The 17,495-nt window shown below is 65.4% G+C and overlaps 3 protein-coding genes across 3 annotated transcripts; all 3 read left to right on the top strand.

The window, feature by feature from the left end:
- Window positions 1-4,648: 4,648 nt before the first annotated feature.
- Window positions 4,649-10,094, top strand: PROB1 (proline rich basic protein 1). The gene has a single exon (XM_068417250.1). It carries the CDS (start codon window positions 5,149-5,151, stop codon window positions 9,667-9,669), a length of 4,521 nt encoding a protein of 1,506 aa, XP_068273351.1. The 5' UTR covers window positions 4,649-5,148; the 3' UTR covers window positions 9,670-10,094.
- A 556-nt stretch (window positions 10,095-10,650) lies between these two features.
- MZB1 (marginal zone B and B1 cell specific protein) lies at window positions 10,651-11,806 on the top strand. Its single transcript, XM_068417278.1, has 4 exons — window positions 10,651-10,833; window positions 11,141-11,247; window positions 11,321-11,425; window positions 11,521-11,806. Exons 1-4 carry the CDS (start codon window positions 10,651-10,653, stop codon window positions 11,696-11,698), a joined length of 573 nt encoding a protein of 190 aa, XP_068273379.1. The 3' UTR covers window positions 11,699-11,806.
- Window positions 11,807-12,168: 362 nt separating this feature from the next.
- SLC23A1 (solute carrier family 23 member 1) lies at window positions 12,169-16,842 on the top strand. The gene is made up of 15 exons (XM_068417247.1): window positions 12,169-12,204; window positions 12,706-12,777; window positions 12,993-13,094; window positions 13,206-13,363; window positions 13,443-13,531; window positions 13,611-13,678; window positions 13,761-13,942; window positions 14,048-14,168; window positions 14,256-14,412; window positions 15,282-15,429; window positions 15,545-15,650; window positions 15,729-15,858; window positions 16,070-16,213; window positions 16,354-16,449; window positions 16,589-16,842. Exons 1-15 carry the CDS (start codon window positions 12,169-12,171, stop codon window positions 16,840-16,842), a joined length of 1,863 nt encoding a protein of 620 aa, XP_068273348.1.
- Window positions 16,843-17,495: the final 653 nt, after the last annotated feature.

Genomic DNA, 17,495 nt, shown 5'->3' with positions numbered 1-17,495 from the left:
AAAACTGAACAACTCTCTGTTGTTGCCCCTGTTCCTAAAACGCGCTGCGAGCAGCGCAGGACGCCCCAGATGGCCTTGGCTTAAACCTGGGAAGCAAACTGCTCAAAAGTTTGCGAAATACCAGAATTAAAATTGCCTTTAAAGCTTAGGCTTCAAGTCTCCACGTGCCTGGGCGTTAGTGCAGTGACGTACTAGTGCTCTGCCCGTGCACTGAGGGTGCCCTGTGGGCACGGTGCGCCAGACGGCTGGTACCGAGAGCGGGGATCTGGGTCCGTAGGTACCAGAAAGTGTCCCCTTGGTGTCCCTGTGCTGTCCATCGAAGCTGGGAGCTGCAGGAGGAGAAGTTTTTCTGGTGGCCCACACCAGAGCGGGGCTGTTTGTCTTGGGTTTTGAGACTTGATGCTTCTGCAGATGAGAGTTACACATCCCCTATATGATTAGACCATTGCAACTCCAGCAGTATTGCTGCTGTGAAATAGTGATGTGTCAAAAAACATTAAAAACCAACATAGTGGCTCCTTAAAATAGCATTTTCATGTTAAGATCTTTTCCCTGTAGGGAAACTTTGTAGGAGTGCTTGGGAAGTTGGGCAGTTTGTCAGCCACTTGGGGTGGGAAGAGCGCCAGTGAAGAAGGCACTGCAGGGGGTGGTTGTGAAACACATTTAGTGTGAGAGTGTAAGGGCAAAAAAACGTTTGCTTTGGTTATTCTGGCTTGGTAATGTGGCTGGCAGTAGGACAGGCAGCCTTAGTTCTGGTATTTCCCACTTTTGAGTGCATATGAGTGTGTATAAAAAGCAAAACTCTTTTAATGTTGCTTTTTATATATTAAATAGTTCATAGAATGTATTTGAAATATATTAAAGTGGTTGGAGTTTGTTCCAGGTTTGGTATCTTCCCTGTCATTCCTATTTGACTCCCATGGCTGTAAAGTGATACAGGTGGGGAGACCAAACACGACGATTCCATTGGACCTGTGATGTCCTGGACGGAGCTTGAATTCATATGTAGTATTTTGCACTTAAAATAGATCGCACCTTTCATCCAAAGATCTCGAAGTGCTTTATGGAGGTGGGAGACCACCTGTGAGAAGCACAATAATTTTAAGTCTTCTCTGCAGCTAGGAAAGAGGCCAGGATGAAGCGGGGAAGATGAGACTGGAAGGTAAAAAGATTTCAGAAAGCAATACGATGTTTGTTGTTCATAGTTGTGGTCAGGGTGGTGAGGATGACTCTGCGTGCCCGTGTTGTGCGCAGGGAGGGCATTTGGTGCTAAAATGTCGTCAGTGATAAACATGAGCACATTTTTGTAAAGCACAGGCATCCCGCACAGTAAGGGGGGAAAAAAAGGGAAAATCCTGTCTCTGCCCGTGGCTGTTGGACTGCATTGCTGTCGTTAACCGAGGGCTGCCTGCCAAAACGTGATTGACTTCTAATTCCTGGGTCTCCAAAGGGAGAAGGTGCTCTGCGCAGGCCGGGCTCGCTTGGGGCGGGCGCGATGCCGGCGGGGAGGGATGCTCTCATTGCCTGGGGAACACCAGGGACTTGCTAAGGGGCTTTTAGATTTATATTTTGTTTTTTTCTTTTTTTACGTGAAAGGCTCGGCTGTGCCCGTCCGTACCTGATAAACGAGAGGCGCTCGTGCCGCCTGCGAGTTTGTTCCACGCGAAATGGCGGCGCGGCCGCACCCGCGGGCAGCGGCCAGCAACTAACGGGGCAGCCGCGGGTGTCCCCGGGCCTCGGGGGAGGCCGAGCCCTTCCCGCGGGCTGCGCAGCCGCGGCGCTGCCGCTCCCCGGGGCGGCTCCGGGGCACGGGGCGCTGCGGGATTCCCGGCCGCGGCCCCTTTAAGATGGGGGGGGCGCGTTGCCAGGAGACGGGGAAGGCCCGGCGGCGGCGGCCGCCATTTGCCGCGGGGGTGCGGAAGATGGCGGCGGGCGCTGCGGCCTTGGGCTGCCCCCAGCCGCGGGCCGGGACCGGGACCGGGACTGGACGCGCCATGAGCAGGGTCCCCCCGGCTCCGCCAGGGCCGAGCCCGGGCCCGCGCGATGGGAGCTGGCGCCTGAAGCCGCCGTCTGGGCAGGGCGGAGGGTCTGGGCGGCCGCCGGCGTGCGGCCCCGGGGGCCTGCTCGGGCGTTACCCCCTGCGCCGTGGCCGCGGTCGGTGCCGCGGAGAGCGCGGCGGCGGCGGCGGCTGCGGCGGCGTGGAGGCCCTGCACGGGAGGGCGATCGGTTTGCAGGGTTGGGCCGGCCGAGCTGTCTGTCTGCCCCAGGTTCACGCGTCCACCCCTCGGGTGTGGAAGCTCTTGAGCCCTGTCCGAGCTGCTGGGTGTTTCGGCTGCCCCGTGCCCTTCCGCACCCCAGAGGCAGCTTTGAAAGCCTTTGCCAAGCTGGACCAGTGGTTCCTGCTGCTCTGGAGTTACAAAAAGGAGCTCCAGCGTGGGAGAGGCACGTCCTGCTTCGGCAGCCACTAGCAGCCATCCTTCCTCCTTGCTGCCTCTCTTTATGCTTGCCAGCATTACGAGGCGAGCACGCACAGAGCTGGCACAAAAAAACAAGTTAATAAGCACATGCAATGTAAGCTTACAGGCAGTATCGTGCTGGCTTAAACATAAAGTTATTCAGTATTTAATTAGCAAGTCTGGCTCAGCATGGGTCCACCTGTCGTTCTGTAACGTGCTCGTGCCGAACAGGCTGCTCCCCCACACACCCCCAACTGCTTCGGGTGCTGGAAGACGGGTTTATGGCCTCTTAACCTAAAATGGTTGTATTTGGGGTGGTGGGGGGACCCCGGGGATCTCTGCCGTGCCCTCCTCTCTGTCCTGTGTAGAAATCAGCCACACCAGGAGGGAGAGGATGCAGGCGCTGGAGCATGGGTCTTGCCCCGTGGGTTGCTGGCAGCCTCAGGCCGCAGCCGGGTGGTGAGACGGGACTGCCCAGCTGGTTCCCTCTGTGCTTCACCAACACACCCGGCTGGGTTGTTCGTGGCACCCTCAGGGCTGTTGGGATAAACCAGCCGAGCCGGCAGTCCTTGCTGCAACCCGGCCGTGCTTTTCCATACGGCTGGTCCTATGGAGCAGGGGGGTACGGGGCCATCCCGCCTCCCGCAGCGCTGAGAGCGGGTGCCGGGGAAGCGGATGGACGGCCGGGCGTGCTGCGGTGCTTTGCAGCCGCCTTCGCAGCCTCCGGTGTTGCCGTTACTGCTCGTCGCAGCTGTTGCCACTCTGACTGTTTCGGTTTTGGCAGGACTTGGGTGTGGGAGTGAAAGATGCAGCAGCAGCAAGAGCTGTGCCTGACACGAGTGCTGGCAGAGGAAAGGTTTAGAGCGGTTATGTGAGTCATTGCCCTAAATCCACCTCGCACCCACTGCCAGGACAGCAGGACCTGCAGGCAGGAGTGCAAGGACCTTTCCCTTCGTGCCCAGGGAGAGCTGCAGTGATGCTCCCACCAGCTTGATTATTTTACCTTATCCAGAGCTTCACCAGATCCCGCAGCCCGTGTTCCCCTTGTGCCTTCTCTGCCCTTCCTTCTTGCCCTCAGTAGTGGTACCCTGGGTGCACCAACAGTATCAGCAAGACACCCCGGGGCAGCTCGGCAGGACACCGCTGACCCCGGGCTGGGCCAACGTCCCTTCCCCACCAGCTACCAGTGGCCCTGGGACACTGGGCACGACCCTCGGCGGAGCAGAGGGGATGAAACAGCCTCTCTCTGGGATCTGGACTGGACAGGGACTGAGGAGCCAGCTCAGCCCTGGGGGGAACTGCACCCCCTCCCCATTGTGGGTCTGTACATCCCCCCCTGGCACTGCAAATCCGGCAGCAGACGGGAGCTGCGGGTACTTCGTCGCGATGCTCCCGGCTGCACCGTGCTGGGGCCAGAGCCAGCAGTGACTCAGCAGGCGCCTGCCGGGCTACGAGCCCACACCACCGGGAGCTGGGCCGGGGGGCTCGGGGATACTCCCGCCCAGCCCAGGCTGAGAGCCGGACCTCCTCGCATGGGGGCCGTAGGGTGGTGGCAGCACCCAAGCAGCAGCCCCAGGTTTTGGGGTGCAGCATGCCAGCCAGGCAGTATGGGGAGCTCCTCCGCTGGCAGCCGCATCCCTCTGGCTCCCTGCAATGCCGGGCTGTGGGGGTTTGGGGATTTGAAATCCCCATACACACACACACACTCGTGCCGGCGAGCGCTGCCCACGGCAGGTCTCCTCCATCCCCGTGGCCACAAACGCCACCTGCAAGCACAGCCCCGCTCAGCAGCGAAGGGTTAAGCGCCAGGCCAGCTCTCAGGGCAGCTTTCCTCTCCTTTTCCTTGCCAAGATTTAAATTTAGTCCCTGCATGAACCCAGACTTGGGCATCGGGTTGCTCCGGGGCTGGCAGCACTGGGGAGCACCTGCTACCTCTGCTTCACTGCAAAAATCCCCCCCAAAAGCCGAGGCTGAGCTCTGCCAGCGGCAGTCAGGGCCGGCAAGCTGCGGAGACCCTCGTGCCGTGCTGGGCACCCCGGCTGCTTGCTTTGGGTCCCTCGAAAAAGGCAAATAGCCGCCCATTGTTTGGCGCTCGTGCTCGGTGCCCAGTTTTATTTCAAGCCTTGAGTTTTCTCCTGGGCCTTGCAGTTCGTTTTGGGGAAGCTGCGTTTTGGGAAGCCCCCAGGATGGGGACACACTGTCCCTGTAGCGAGGAGGACAGAGGCGCTGGGGAAGGAGCTGTGGTGTGCCCAGGGCCCAGCTGTGCCCTCCGTGCCGGGGATGGGATGTCCCTGGAGAGGTCTGTGGGTCCCCCAGCCCTGGGGCAGCCCAGCCCGCTGTGCCGGTGGGGCATGGCCCAGGTGCCCCCGTGAGGCGTGGGGACACCCTGGCACCTCACCTGCAGGTTTGGGGAGCAGTGGTGTGGGGTGAGGGGGCAGGGGACGGTGCTGGCAGCCCCCCGGCAGACCCCTACGGCTGGGGGCGGCGGTGGCATCCCTGCAATGCGCTTGGCATCGCCTCCCCCGGGCTGGCGCTCGCTGACATCCATGTGATCGAGGGGCTGCTCCGTGCCACCGCCGTGTCCAGCCGCCGTGACGGCGAGGCAGCCAGAAGGTCGAGTCGGCGTCCCCGGCGGAGCGTCCCCGGCACCCGGGAGGGTCCCCCGGCACCGGCTGGCATCCCCCCTGCCGTGATGCCCCGTGGGAAGAGGGACCCTGTCCTGCTCTCCCATGTCGAGCTGCCCGGCACCGACGGTGAGGGTCCCCGCAGCAGCGGCGAGGGCCGGCGATCCACGTCGGAGGAGGAGGGCCACCTCCTCGGCCTCCCCCGCGACGACCTGGCCAAGAGCATGTCGGGCTCCTCCGTCTCCTCTTACCACTCCGCCCTGTGCTCGGAGGGGACCGAGACCTTCAAGGACTGCCTGGAGTTTCTGGATGAGGAGGGGTCGCTCACCCGGGACGTGGGGCGGCGGGGCGGCCGTGCCGAAGGGGCTCCCCCCGGGCGCTGGGCTCCGGCGGGGGCCCCCGGCGTCCCCCCGCCGCCCGGCCCCCTCGCCCGCCCGCGGCAGGCTCAGCTGTCCATCGCGGCTAAGAATAGCCCAGCGCCGGGGCAGGGGGGCAGGATGGGTCCCCTCGGCGGGGACAGGCAGGCTGCCACCGCTGCCACCACCGCCGGCAGGGAGCTGGCTCTGCCACGGCAGCTCGGGGGGATGCTCGGGGCGCCCAGCGATTCGGACGAGGCAGACGGCGAGGTGCGTGCGCTGACGGCCAGGGCTTTCCACAGCCTCTCGGGTCCCCCCGGCGCCCGCCTCGACATGTGCAGCTCCCACACCTCCTCCAGCCTCTCCAACTCGCTGTCAGAGGACGGCAGGCGGCCGTGGCGGTGGCCGGCGGCCGGCGGCGAGTCCCGGGGCACAGTGGCAGCCCTCCATGGCAGGGTGGGCTGGCCCGTCCCTGCTGGCGTGGATGGGGAGCTGCTGGGCTTGCTGGGGAAGGAGCAGTTTGAGTGCGTGGATGTGGAGCTGGAGAGCGGGGAGGGCAGGAAGGGCCACAGCAAGAAGAGGACCGTCCCCAAGCGCCAGATCCTGCTGAAGAGGAAGGAGAGGAAGGAGACAGGTTTTGGCCCCTGGGGTGACGGCCAGGCCCCCCAACCTCTGCCCCCCGCCAGGAAGGAGCCCCCCAGCAAGGGCAGGGCCATCGGAGAGGACTTCAGGCTCAACTACAAGCAGTTCATGAAGACGGCCTCCCTGGACGCCGACGCCAGCAAGACCAGGGCGGCCTCTTGCCTGGTGAAAAACGTCCTCGCCAAGAAAATGCAGTATGAGCAGAGGATCAAGATGGAGCAGAAGGGGCTGCGGGGCAGCTCGACCTCCTCCGGGCTGTCCTCGGCTGGCACTGACCTGCTGGGGGATGGCCTGGAGGGCAAGTCCAGCTCGCTCTCCCGCTCAGACTGCAGCTTCTCAGCCGAGGACCTGCGGGGCGGCGGGCTGCCGGTGGCCGCGGTGGCCGTGGGGAATGCCACCACGACCCGTCCCACCAAGGGGGTAGTGCTGAGCGAGGCGACGAGGGAGAGTGTCTGCAAGCTGAAGAAGACCTTCAACGAACTGAATGAGAGGATGAAGTACCAGGAGGTGCTGGAGGGCCACCGGCTGCCCAGTGCCACCGAGGAGCCGGCGCCGGAGAGGATCCGCTACCGGCGAGCGCGTGCCTTGTTCGAAGCCCACCCCGAGGTGGGGAAGGCACCGGACGTTGCCCCCAGATTTGAGAGAGTGCCGAAGCCGTGGCCCAGCTTGAAGCAGCGAGCCATCCGCCCCAGCCACCCCCAAGCCGTCCCCTTCGAGGCTGCCAGCCCGGCGCTCCCCGCCGCGCCAGCCCCGCGCCTCTTCACCTCCCGGGCGCAGGAGGTGAGGCTGGTGCCGCAGAGCCAGCCGGAGGAGAAGCCGCCAGCAGTGCCCCGCCAGCCGCCCAGCCCCGGCACCCCGGCCCGGGGATCCCCACCGGCCGCCTGCCACGAGACGGGAGATAAGGGGAAGGGGCGCGTCCCCCAGCCCCGGGACGTGCGCAAGCTGGTGAAGAGCAGCTACAGCCTCTGCTTCGGGACTGCCGGCGCATCCCACGGCACCACGGCACCGGCGAGTGGTGAGGACCCACCACCGGCTGCCCCCCTCATCATCCACTGCACCTCAGTGTGCCGACGGGACGCGGCAGCCGAGCCGGGGGACGGGGAAGTGCTGGCAGCTGCTGGCCAAGAGCCAGCCCTGGCACACACCGAGGGCCCCACAAAGCTCACTGGTGGCCAGCTGTCGCCTGCCCAGGGCTCCCCCGTCCACATCACGAGGGTCCAGGCCACACGGAGGGAGGTGGCTGCCATGGAAGGACCAGCAGCATCCCCCCCGCACCGGGAGCGGAGTGAGCTCAGGGTGCCGCCGCGGGTGCCCACAGCTGAGGGGGTGCCACACGTGGAGACCCACCTCCACGTCCTGGTGGGCCGGCGGTCCCCAGCGGCGGCCGAGGAGGGCTCCGCGGCTCAGACCGGTGCCATGCTGCGGATGGAGAAGACCGTTCTCCTCCCACCACTGCCACCGAGTCCCACGGAGGGGAAGGACGCACGCGGCTACGGTGGCACCGGAGGGCTCCGCGCTGCCAAGGGGCCTGAGTCAATGGTGCAGCAGCGTGGTGGCAGTGACAGCAGAGACCCCCGAGTCGGCTCTCCAGCTGGCAGCAGCGTGCACCCACAGCCTGGGAAACTGGCAGAGAGAAGCACCCCAAAGCCACCCGCAAGCGAGCAGGTGTCGGCGGGGAGCAGCAGCTCTGTGGGCAGCACCGGCCCCGCCGCCCCATTTGAAGCCAAGGAGGCCAATAGAGGTCCTTCTGGCCAGCTGCCGGAGCAGGGGGAGGCCTGGGAGCATTTGCCAAAGTGGCCGGCAGCCACCGAGCCGTATCTTCCTGCTTCCCCGGCGGAGAACTCCAACTACTTAGCAATTCCTGAGAAGACCCCCAAATCCTCTCCAATGCCAAAGCTGCCCTCGGTCCCCAACCCCGCCAGTGCATCCTTTGGGACTCCCGTAGTCCCCAACCCGATCAGCGCATCCTTTGGGACCCCCTTAGTCCCCAATCCAGCTAGCACATCCTTCGGGACCCCCACGGTCCCCAACCTGGCCAGCACATCCTTTGGGAACCCTTCAGTCCCCAAGCCAGCCAGCATGTACTTTGGGACCCCCACAGTCCCCAACATGACCAACTCATCTTTTGGCTACCCATCAGCGTCCAGCCTGGCCAGCACATCATTTGGGACTCCTGTGGTCTCCAACCCCACCAACAAGCCTTTTGGAACCCCCTTGATCCCCTACCCAGCCAATGCATCCTTTGGGACCCCCTTGGTCCCCAACCTGTGTGGCACATCCTTTGGGACCCCCTTGGTCCCTAACTCGGCCAACGCATCCTTTGGGAACCCCTTGGCCCCCAATCCATCCAGCATGTCCTTTGGGACACCCTTGGTCCCCAATCCATCCAGTGTATCCTTTGGGACCCCCTCAGTCCCCAATCCATCCAGTGTATCCTTTGGGACTCCCTTGGTCCCCAATCCATCCAGCATGTCCTTTGGGACCCCCTTGGTCCCCAATCCATCCAGTGTATCCTTTGGGACCTCCTTGGCCCCCAATCCATCCAGCATGTCCTTTGGGACCCCCTCGGTCCCCAATCCATCCAGTGTATCCTTTGGGACCTCCTCGGTCCCCAATCCATCCAGTGTATCCTTTGGGACCCCCTCAGTCCCCAATCCATCCAGTGTATCCTTTGGGACTCCCTTGGTCCCCAATCCATCCAGCATGTCCTTTGGGCTCCCCTTGGTCCCCAACCCAGCCAGCTCATCCTTTGGGTCCCCCCTGGTCACCAACCCAGTCCCCGCTTCCCTTGGGCACCCACCGGTCTCCAACATGGCCAGCTCATCCTTTGGATCCCTGTTGGCCCCTAACCCTGCTGGTGCTCCACTGGGGACCGGTGTGTGTCCCCTGGCCAGTGGGGAGGTGCCCTGGAGCAAACACAGCCCCGACCCCCGCCTGCCCCAGCCCCCCGAGGGCCTGGCCACTGGGGAGCACCTGGTGCCGCTGCCCCCCGCCCAGCCCCAGCCTCGCCTCGAGGACGCTCCCCATCTCCTAAGGAGGACTGATGGCGCCTCATTGAGCAGTAAGAGCACACCGAGCCCCAACAAGCCCTTTGCCCCCCACCTGCCCACGCACCGGAGGATGCTCGTCGATCCCGACAGCGGGAAATGCTACTACATGGAGCCGCCGCGGCAGCCCCAGCTGAAAACGCTCTACGACCCTGAGACGGGGCAATACCTGGAGGTGCTCATCCCACCGGTGGCATCGCACACTGGGCTCTACCAGGCTCCTTTCAACCCCCTGGTCATGGCCCCAGGGGTCTACGCTCCACCCTACGTGCCCTACGGCGGCTTTCCAGGGCTCCCAGCACCCCCACCGCCTGCTGCCCCCTCCCCGGCGCACCCCGACCTGCCGGCTACTGAAAACACCAGCTTCAGCCCTGCTCCCAAGGGCGAGGGGCCGCCCGCTGCGGGGGGCCCTGACTGCGGGTACCTGGAGAGCCTGTACTACATCCCCACAGGGATGCGGGCCAGCCCCAGTCCCAGCCCCGGCCAGCCCCCTGCCCGCGCCAGCCCTGCCGGGCCCGAGAAGGGACCGCTGCTGCAGATGTGACCATCCTCGGCCAGGAGCACGTCCCTTCCCAAGTGACCGGGGTTTAACCCCAAAATCAGCATCACCCCCAGCACGGGAGAGACCCCCTGCCTGCGGCTGAGCTGGCGAAGTGGCGAGGGGTGATGGGCACCGGCTGAACCTCACCAGCTCCTCACGGGAACAGGGAGATAAAGGGTATATTCCAATGTGAGCACCTGGCAGCCCTGAGGGGGGGGTCTAAGTCATGGGCCCCACTGGCAAAGGGACCAGATGCATGGCCCCCGCTTTGCCCCGTGCTGCTGGTCCCATCCCGAGGGTGACTGGGGCTGGTTGGCATGGGGGTATGATGGCCCAGCCCCTGCCAGCCCCCCGCAGCCACGGCAGAGGCACAGGCTCCCTAAAATGGTAATGAAACCGCTGAGACAGCATTAAATCCTGCATATTCATCCCGTGTTTGTGTCGTCTGTTAAGGGGGGCACGAGGGGCTCCCGCGGTCCTGTTGGGGAAGCTGAGGCACTGGGACCCTGCAGTCCGTCTGTCTGTCCTGGAGCACCCGCTGGATGAATCCCTGGTCCTCGGGGCAGGAGGGGACTCTGCGGTCAACGGTGATCCCTGAACCCCAGCGCTTGAACCCCAAACCCCGGCCCTGAGCCCCAAACCCCAAACCCCAGCCCTGAACACCAGTCCAGAACCCCAAAACCCAGCCCCAAACCCCAGACCCCAATCCAGGAAGGATTTGGGTCGAGGAGGAGGCGTCAGGTGTCACAGGACTGAATTACACCAAAAACCTCCCGGGGAGGGGGGCAGTCAGGCAGGGACACCCCACGCACACAGACCCCCCCCGCCCCGACGCCCTGGGGATGGACGGGGCCGCGTCAGCCGGATGCAGGTGCGTCGGCTGCGCATCAGCGCCCGCTTGCCGGCCCCGGGGGTTTATAGCCGGCCCCGGGGGTTTATAGCCGCCCCGCGCCTCCGCCCCAGCACTTTCGGTGTCGCGGCAGGATGCAGCCGGCGCTGGCAGCGTGGCTGGCCCTGAGCCTGCTGGCGGGGACAGGGGCTGAGGACATGTGCGGGGCTCCCCCCGCCCGCTCCATCCCCGCGCCCCAGCTCAGCCCCGAGGAGCGGCTCTCGCCCCACATGCCCGAAGCCCTGCGCTGCGACGCCTGCCATGCCATCGCCTTCCAGGTGGGGATCGGGGAGACGGCACCCCAAAACCAGGGGTGGGAACCCTTGCAGGGGTACTCCGGCCTGGGGAGAAACTGCCGGCTCCCCTGGGGCACCCCACTGGCGGCTGCCCCTGCCGGCACCCCAAAAAAGCCCTCTGGGGCCAGTGAGCCGCCTTGCAGCTGCTCATGGACCCACCATCCCATGTAAAAGTGCTTCAGCTGCTGGGGCTGCAAGGAAGGGGGTGCGGGCCCTGTCCCCCCTCGGGAGCAGGGTCCTGGGGAGGCTGGCACCCTCACCGTCCGGTTTCTGCCCTTTTTCACCCCAGATTGAGGAGCAGCTGCGCAGGGCGGAGGGGAAGGTGGGCAGGAAGGCGCTGAGCGAGCCCGACTATGTGGAGGTGCTGGAGAGGAGCTGCTCGCAGGGCTGGGAGAGGTGAGCGGGGTGTCCCCGGGGATGGGGGTGTCCCCAGGGACCGCGGTGTCCCCAACCCCTCCTCTCCCCACAGCTACGGGGTGCAGGAGCTGGGCGGGGAGAAGCGGCTGGCGGGGCCTGGGCTGCTGAGACAGGAGCCCATGAGCGTGATGGTGACAGGGGGACCCTGGCCAGGCAGGTGAGTCAGGGGGATCGGCGATGGGGGGGGTGCCGGGCACCGTCCCCTTGCCACCGTGGCAAGGGGACATGGCGTGACCCTCTGGCTCCTGGCAGGCTGTCCAAGATGTGCCACGGCTACGTGGGCGAGCGGGGCGAGGCGCAGATCTACGGGGCGCACCGGCGGGGCCCGGCCGCCCTGCGGGAGCTGCTCTGCCACGGGGACAAGGGGGCCTGCGCCGGCGGCAAGGCCGGGGGGCCGGCCCCACCCAAGGTGATGCCGAATGAGCTGTAGCCCTGGCACGGTTAATGCTTAATGCCCCGGCGACCTTCGGAGCCGACTTCGTCCCCAGCGAGAGCCGACACGTGCCGGGAGGTGGGCGCCTTCCCGGCGTCGCCCATCACCGGTGTCGCCACCGTCCCTCGACGCCCAGCCCGGCCGTGCCAGGGTGATGCTGGTGGCGGCGGGTGCCCTGCGCCGCCGGACCCCCTGCGAGCCGGGAATTACTCTGTAACCCGCCGGCTCTAATGTTTTACCAACGCGTGCCCGTGGTGGGAGCGCCCGGCCGCTGGTGCCAGCCCTAATTAAAGGAGTTAATAGCTGATCCGTCCCCAAGGCAGCGCTCCCCGGTTTCACAACCCGCAGCCAATGGCCGCCCTCCAGCCTGCTGCCCCGCACCGCAGCCCGGGTGGGGACTAAAGTCCTTCCCACGGCCATAAAACCCCCGTGCGGGGACATCGCCAGCGGGGCCGCATCGCTGCAGGATGGGGACCCGCTCGGGAGACCTGGCTCAGCCCCAGGTGAACGCAGCCTCCATCCCCATCCCTGTCCCCATCCCCTCCTCAGCCATGTCCTGGGGCAGTGGGGAGGGAAGTGGGTGGCCGGGGGTCCCGATCCCAAATGATGGCCAGCTCGGGGCCGTGATGCCCAGCCGGGGCTGGCAAAGGATGGGATGAGCGCAAGGGCTGCGGTGAAGCCGGGGACTAAGGGGACATGCTGGGATGCTCTGGCTGGGAGTGGCAGTGCCATCCTTCCTGGCACCTGCGGGGTGGTCCTGGCACCCCAGGGCCAGTAGGGACCCCCTCCACCCTCCTCTGGGGACAAACCATCGCGTAGGGACAGTGGGTTGGGACAGCCCAGACCCCTCTCGGGGGGCAGAGCCGGTGCCGGGTGGGGCTGACCGGCTGCACGTGCCGAGCCGTGGCCCGGTGGCCCTCATGTCCCTGGGGCAGAGCCCGTCCCGTTCCCGTGGGACACCCGGGACAACACTGACCTGGCTCCCACCTCACCCTCGCTGCCAGAACGGGAACTCGGCCCTCGCCCCTGCCGGCCCCCTGCATCCCCCTGGGAAGGAGCTGCCTGCGGTGGGCAGGGTGAGTACGGGGCACCCCACACAGCTCACCCCAAATCCTGCCGTGACGCACCATCCGATGGAGACCGGCCTGCCGGGACCCCTCCCCATCCCTGAGGGCGCAGGGGGTCCCATGGCGCAGTCTGTGCCACCCGTGGGGTACTGTGGGGTGTCCCCCCACCCCGTCCCCAGCCCCCTGGGGTGAGCCAGGGCTGAGCTGTGCCCCCTGCGTGCCAGGACCCCAGGGCGGGTGCCGGACCCCCCCGGCCGGCGGTGGACATGCTTTACACGCTGGAGGACGTGCCCCCCTGGTACCTCTGCATCCTCCTTGGCTTCCAGGTACGGCCTGGAAGGGGGGTACCCCCCACCAGCAGAGTCCGAGCCCCCACTCCCCGCGGCATGGGGCACCCTATGGCACCCCAGCCCCCTGACCCCCCCCTCACCTCCCAGCACTACCTGACCTGCTTCAGCGGCACCATCGCCGTCCCCTTCCTGCTGGCCGAGAGCCTGTGCGTGGGCAAGGACCAGCTCACCGTCAGCTACCTCATCGGCACCATCTTCACCTGCGTCGGCATCACCACCCTCATCCAGACCACCGTGGGCATCAGGTAGAGCCGCGGCCCCAGCAGAGCCCCCCCTGCCCATCCCTGGGCCGTGGGCGCAGGCATCCCCTCTCATCCCCCCCAGGCTGCCCCTCTTCCAGGCGAGCGCACTGGCCTTCCTCGTCCCCGCCAAGTCTATCCTGGCCCTGGAGAAGTGGCGATGCCCACCCGAAGGTGAGGGCAGAGGGGGTGCAGGGGGGTGTCCAGCCGCTCCCCCATCCCCAGGGACCCCCTCACCCCCCTCCATCCCCAGAGCAGATCTACGGCAACTGGACGCTGCCACTCAACACCTCACACATCTGGCAGCCCCGCATGCGAGAGGTACCCCCCGCCATCGCCCCCGCAGGACCCCAACATCCCCGGCGAGGTGCTGACCCCCTCTCTCCCCCTCCCTGCCCTGCAGATCCAGGGGGCCATCGTGGTGTCCAGCCTGGTGGAGGTGGCCATCGGGCTGCTGGGGCTCCCCGGGGCGCTGCTCAGCTACATCGGGCCGCTGACCGTCACCCCCACCGTCTCCCTCATCGGCCTCTCGGTCTTCCAGGCGGCCGGCGAGCGAGCCGGCTCCCACTGGGGCATCGCCGCGCTGTACGGCATGGGGACGGGGGGACAAGGGGGTAGGGGTGTCCCCCATGGAGCCAGAAGCACATGGGGGCATGAGGGACCTCGTGTCTCTCTCTCTCCCCTCCCCAGGACCATCTTCCTGATCGTCCTGTTTGCCCAGTATCTGCGGCACGTCACCGTCTGCCTGCCCGGCTACCGGCGGGGCAGCGGCTTCGTCCTGCTCCGTGTCCAGATCTTCAAGATGTTCCCGGTAGGGGCTGGCCGAGAGCCGACGGGCTCCGGGTGGGGATGTCCCCCCCGCCATGGGTTTGCAAGTGATGTGGGCCGTGTCCCGCAGATCATCCTGGCCATCATGGTGGTGTGGCTGCTCTGCTACGTGCTGACGTGCACCGGCGTCTTCCCCGGCCGGCCTGAGGAGTACGGCTACAAGGCCAGGACGGACGCCCGGGGGGAGATCCTCTCCGTGGCACCCTGGTTTCGGGTCCCCTACCCCTGTGAGTGCCAGGCAGCTCTGTGGCATGCGGGACCCCCCTGACACCCTGTCACCCCGGGGGATGTGGGGACCTGGCGCAGCATGGGGGTGTTGGTTGATGGGTGGCTGAATATGAGCCAGCAGTGTGCCCAGGTGGCCAAGAAGGCCAGCAGCATCCTGGCTTGTATCAGCACTAGTGTGGCCAGCAGGACTAGGGCAGGGATCGTCCCCCTGGACTCGGCACTGGTGAGGCCGCACCTCGAATCCTGGGTGCAGTTTTGGGCCCCTCACGACAGGAAAGACCTTGAGGTGCTGGAGCGAGTCCAGAGAAGGGCAACGGAGCTGGTGAAGGGTCTGGAGCACAAGTGTGATGAGGAGCGGCTGAGGGACCTGGGGGGGTTTAGTCTGGAGAAAAGGAGGCTGAGGGGAGACCTGATCGCTCTCTACAACTGCCTGAAAGGAGGGTGTAGCGAGGCGGGGGTCAGTCTCTTCTCCAGTGTAACAAGTGATAGGATGAGATGAAACAGCCTCAAGTTGCACCAGGGGAGGTTTAGATTGGAGATCAGGGAAAATGTCTTCACCAAAAGGGTTGTCAAGCACTGGCACAGGCTGCCCAGGGCAGTGGTGGAGTCCCCATCCCTGGAGGGATTTAAAAGCCATGTAGATGTGGTGCTGAGGGACATGGGTTAGTGGTGGCCTTGGCAGTGCTGGGTTAATGGTTGGACTCGATGATCTTAAAGGTCCTTTCCAACCAAAATGATTCCATGATTCTATGATCACCAGGGCTGGGGAGCACCTGGCGGGGGGCCCCAAATCAGCACCAGTGAGCACCAGGGGGGCTGGGTCCTGGGGTGCCCCCTACCCTGACACCCCACTCTGTCCCCCGGGCAGGCCAGTGGGGTCTGCCCACGGTGACCTCGGCGGCCGTGCTGGGCATGTTCAGTGCCACGCTGGCGGGCATCATCGAGTCCATCGGGGACTACTACTCCTGCGCCCGGCTGGCAGGAGCCCCCGCTCCCCCCGTGCACGCCATTAACAGGTACGGCCAGCTGGCCCTGCCGGCGCCCTGCCCGCGCCGTGGCATCCCTGGGCACCGGGCAGGGATGTCGCGGCAGAGCAGCAGTGCGGACCAGCCTGGCCCTGTTGTTCCCCAGGGGCATTTTCACCGAAGGCATCTCCTGCATCATCGCGGGGCTGCTGGGAACCGGCAACGGCTCCACCTCCTCCAGCCCCAACATTGGCGTCCTGGGCATCACGAAGGTACCGGGGCCAGGGAGAGGTCCCAGCTCAGTCGGGGGGGGACGGGTGCCGTCACCCGCTGCCGGTGTCTCCGCGCAGGTGGGGAGCAGGCGGGTGATACAGTACGGGGCCGGCATCATGCTCGTGTTGGGGACCGTCGGCAAGTTCACAGCGCTGTTCGCCTCCCTGCCCGACCCCATCCTCGGCGGCATGTTCTGCACCTTGTTTGGTAACCTTGGCACGGCAAACCCAGGGTGTCCTTACCATCGCACCGGGCCGTTTCCCCAGGGATTCAGGGGCCGGAGAGCCCCAGGGGTGCAGGGGGGCCTTTGAGGGGCTGGGCCGAGCCCAGCTGGGTCTGACTGCCCTTGGCTGCCGGGCGGCAGCAGCGTGGTCATCTCTGCCCGCCCGCGAAGCAGCTGCCGTCTCTGTGCCTGCAGGCATGATCACGGCCGTCGGCCTCTCCAACCTGCAGTTCGTCGACATGAACTCCTCCCGCAACCTCTTCGTGCTGGGCTTCGCCATGTTTTTCGGGCTGACGCTGCCAAACTACCTGGATTCCCACCCCAAGGCCATTAGCACAGGTACCCGCCTGCCACCGACAGCCCCGATTTTGGGTGTTCAGGGAGAGAGGAGGGCAGCTCTCACGGGCACTCGCCCACCCCTGGGTAAGCACCGATTAATTAGGGAAATCCAGCTTATCTCAGCCCCCACGCTCTCGCAGGTGTCCCCGAGCTGGACCAGATACTGACAGTGCTGTTAACGACGGAGATGTTCGTCGGGGGCATCATCGCCTTCGTCCTGGACAACACCATCCCGGGTAATTAAAGCATGTGGAGCCGGGGGGGGTTGGAGGCAGCTTCGTTTTGGTTTAGAGCTGCAAGAGGGGATGGCAGGGCGAGGGGGGGTGATGCTGGGCAGGGGCCGGGGCCTCGGTGACACGGTGCCGGCTGCCGCAGGGACGCAGGAGGAGCGCGGGCTGGTGCAGTGGAAGGCAGGCGCGCATGCGGACAGCGCGGCGAGGGCCAACCTGAGGAGCTACGACTTCCCCTTCGGGATGGGCGCGGTGAGGAGGAGCCGGTGGCTGAGGCACGTGCCCATCTGCCCGGTGTTCACGGGGTTTAAGGGCCGGGCGAGGGGCGGCGGCGCGGCGGCGGCACCCGCGGAGGTGCAGGAGGCGGCGGACGGGCTCTCTGTGTGCACGAAGGTGTGAGCGAGGGGAGGGCTCGCGCCCCGGCGCCGGAGGAGCCAAGCCCAGCTCCCACGGGTGCTGGCGGAGCTCGTTAGCACCCGCTGAGTCCAAAGGCAAGGCTGCTGGTGCTCGTCTCGAACACAGGGCTACGGAAACCCAAAGGTGCTGTTCGGGGGCATCTCCAGCTGCCCAGGTACCGGCCTGGGGACCACCCCTCCCCATGTCATGGCTCCACCTCAAGCTGTAGCTGGTGGAGACTCATTTGGCACTCGCTGAAGCTCAGCAGCCACCATCGGAGCCAGCCAGAGCCCCCCCGGAGCCGCAAACTCCCACCCGGGGCCACGAATTCCCACGCTGTGCCCTCAGCTTTGGCAGGGCTACCCGGCACCTGCAGCGGGCTCTGTGCGGGGTACAGTGTCCAGCCCAGTGTTAGGATGCCTATTTTAAGATCATACATTAAAAAAAGAATTAAAAATTGAAGCCCACTTGCCCTACCGGTGTCTTTGCTGCGTCCTGCACCGCTCCCTCGTCCCTTCTGCGTTTCGAAGGCTCCAGCAGGTTTCCGTGCTCCCTCCCGGGCTGCCCAGCACGGAGAGAGCTGGATGTTGTCCAGCCCCAGCCCCTGGGCGTTCAGCGGCTTCTGCCCGACCCCGGGTGCAGCAGGAAGAGGAGGT

Source organism: Nyctibius grandis, chromosome 22, assembly GCF_013368605.1.
Source record: "Nyctibius grandis isolate bNycGra1 chromosome 22, bNycGra1.pri, whole genome shotgun sequence".
Taxonomy (NCBI): Eukaryota; Metazoa; Chordata; class Aves; order Nyctibiiformes; family Nyctibiidae; genus Nyctibius; species Nyctibius grandis.
The sequence above is the reverse complement of the archived record's forward strand: the minus strand, read 5'-3'. Positions and strand labels throughout refer to the sequence as shown.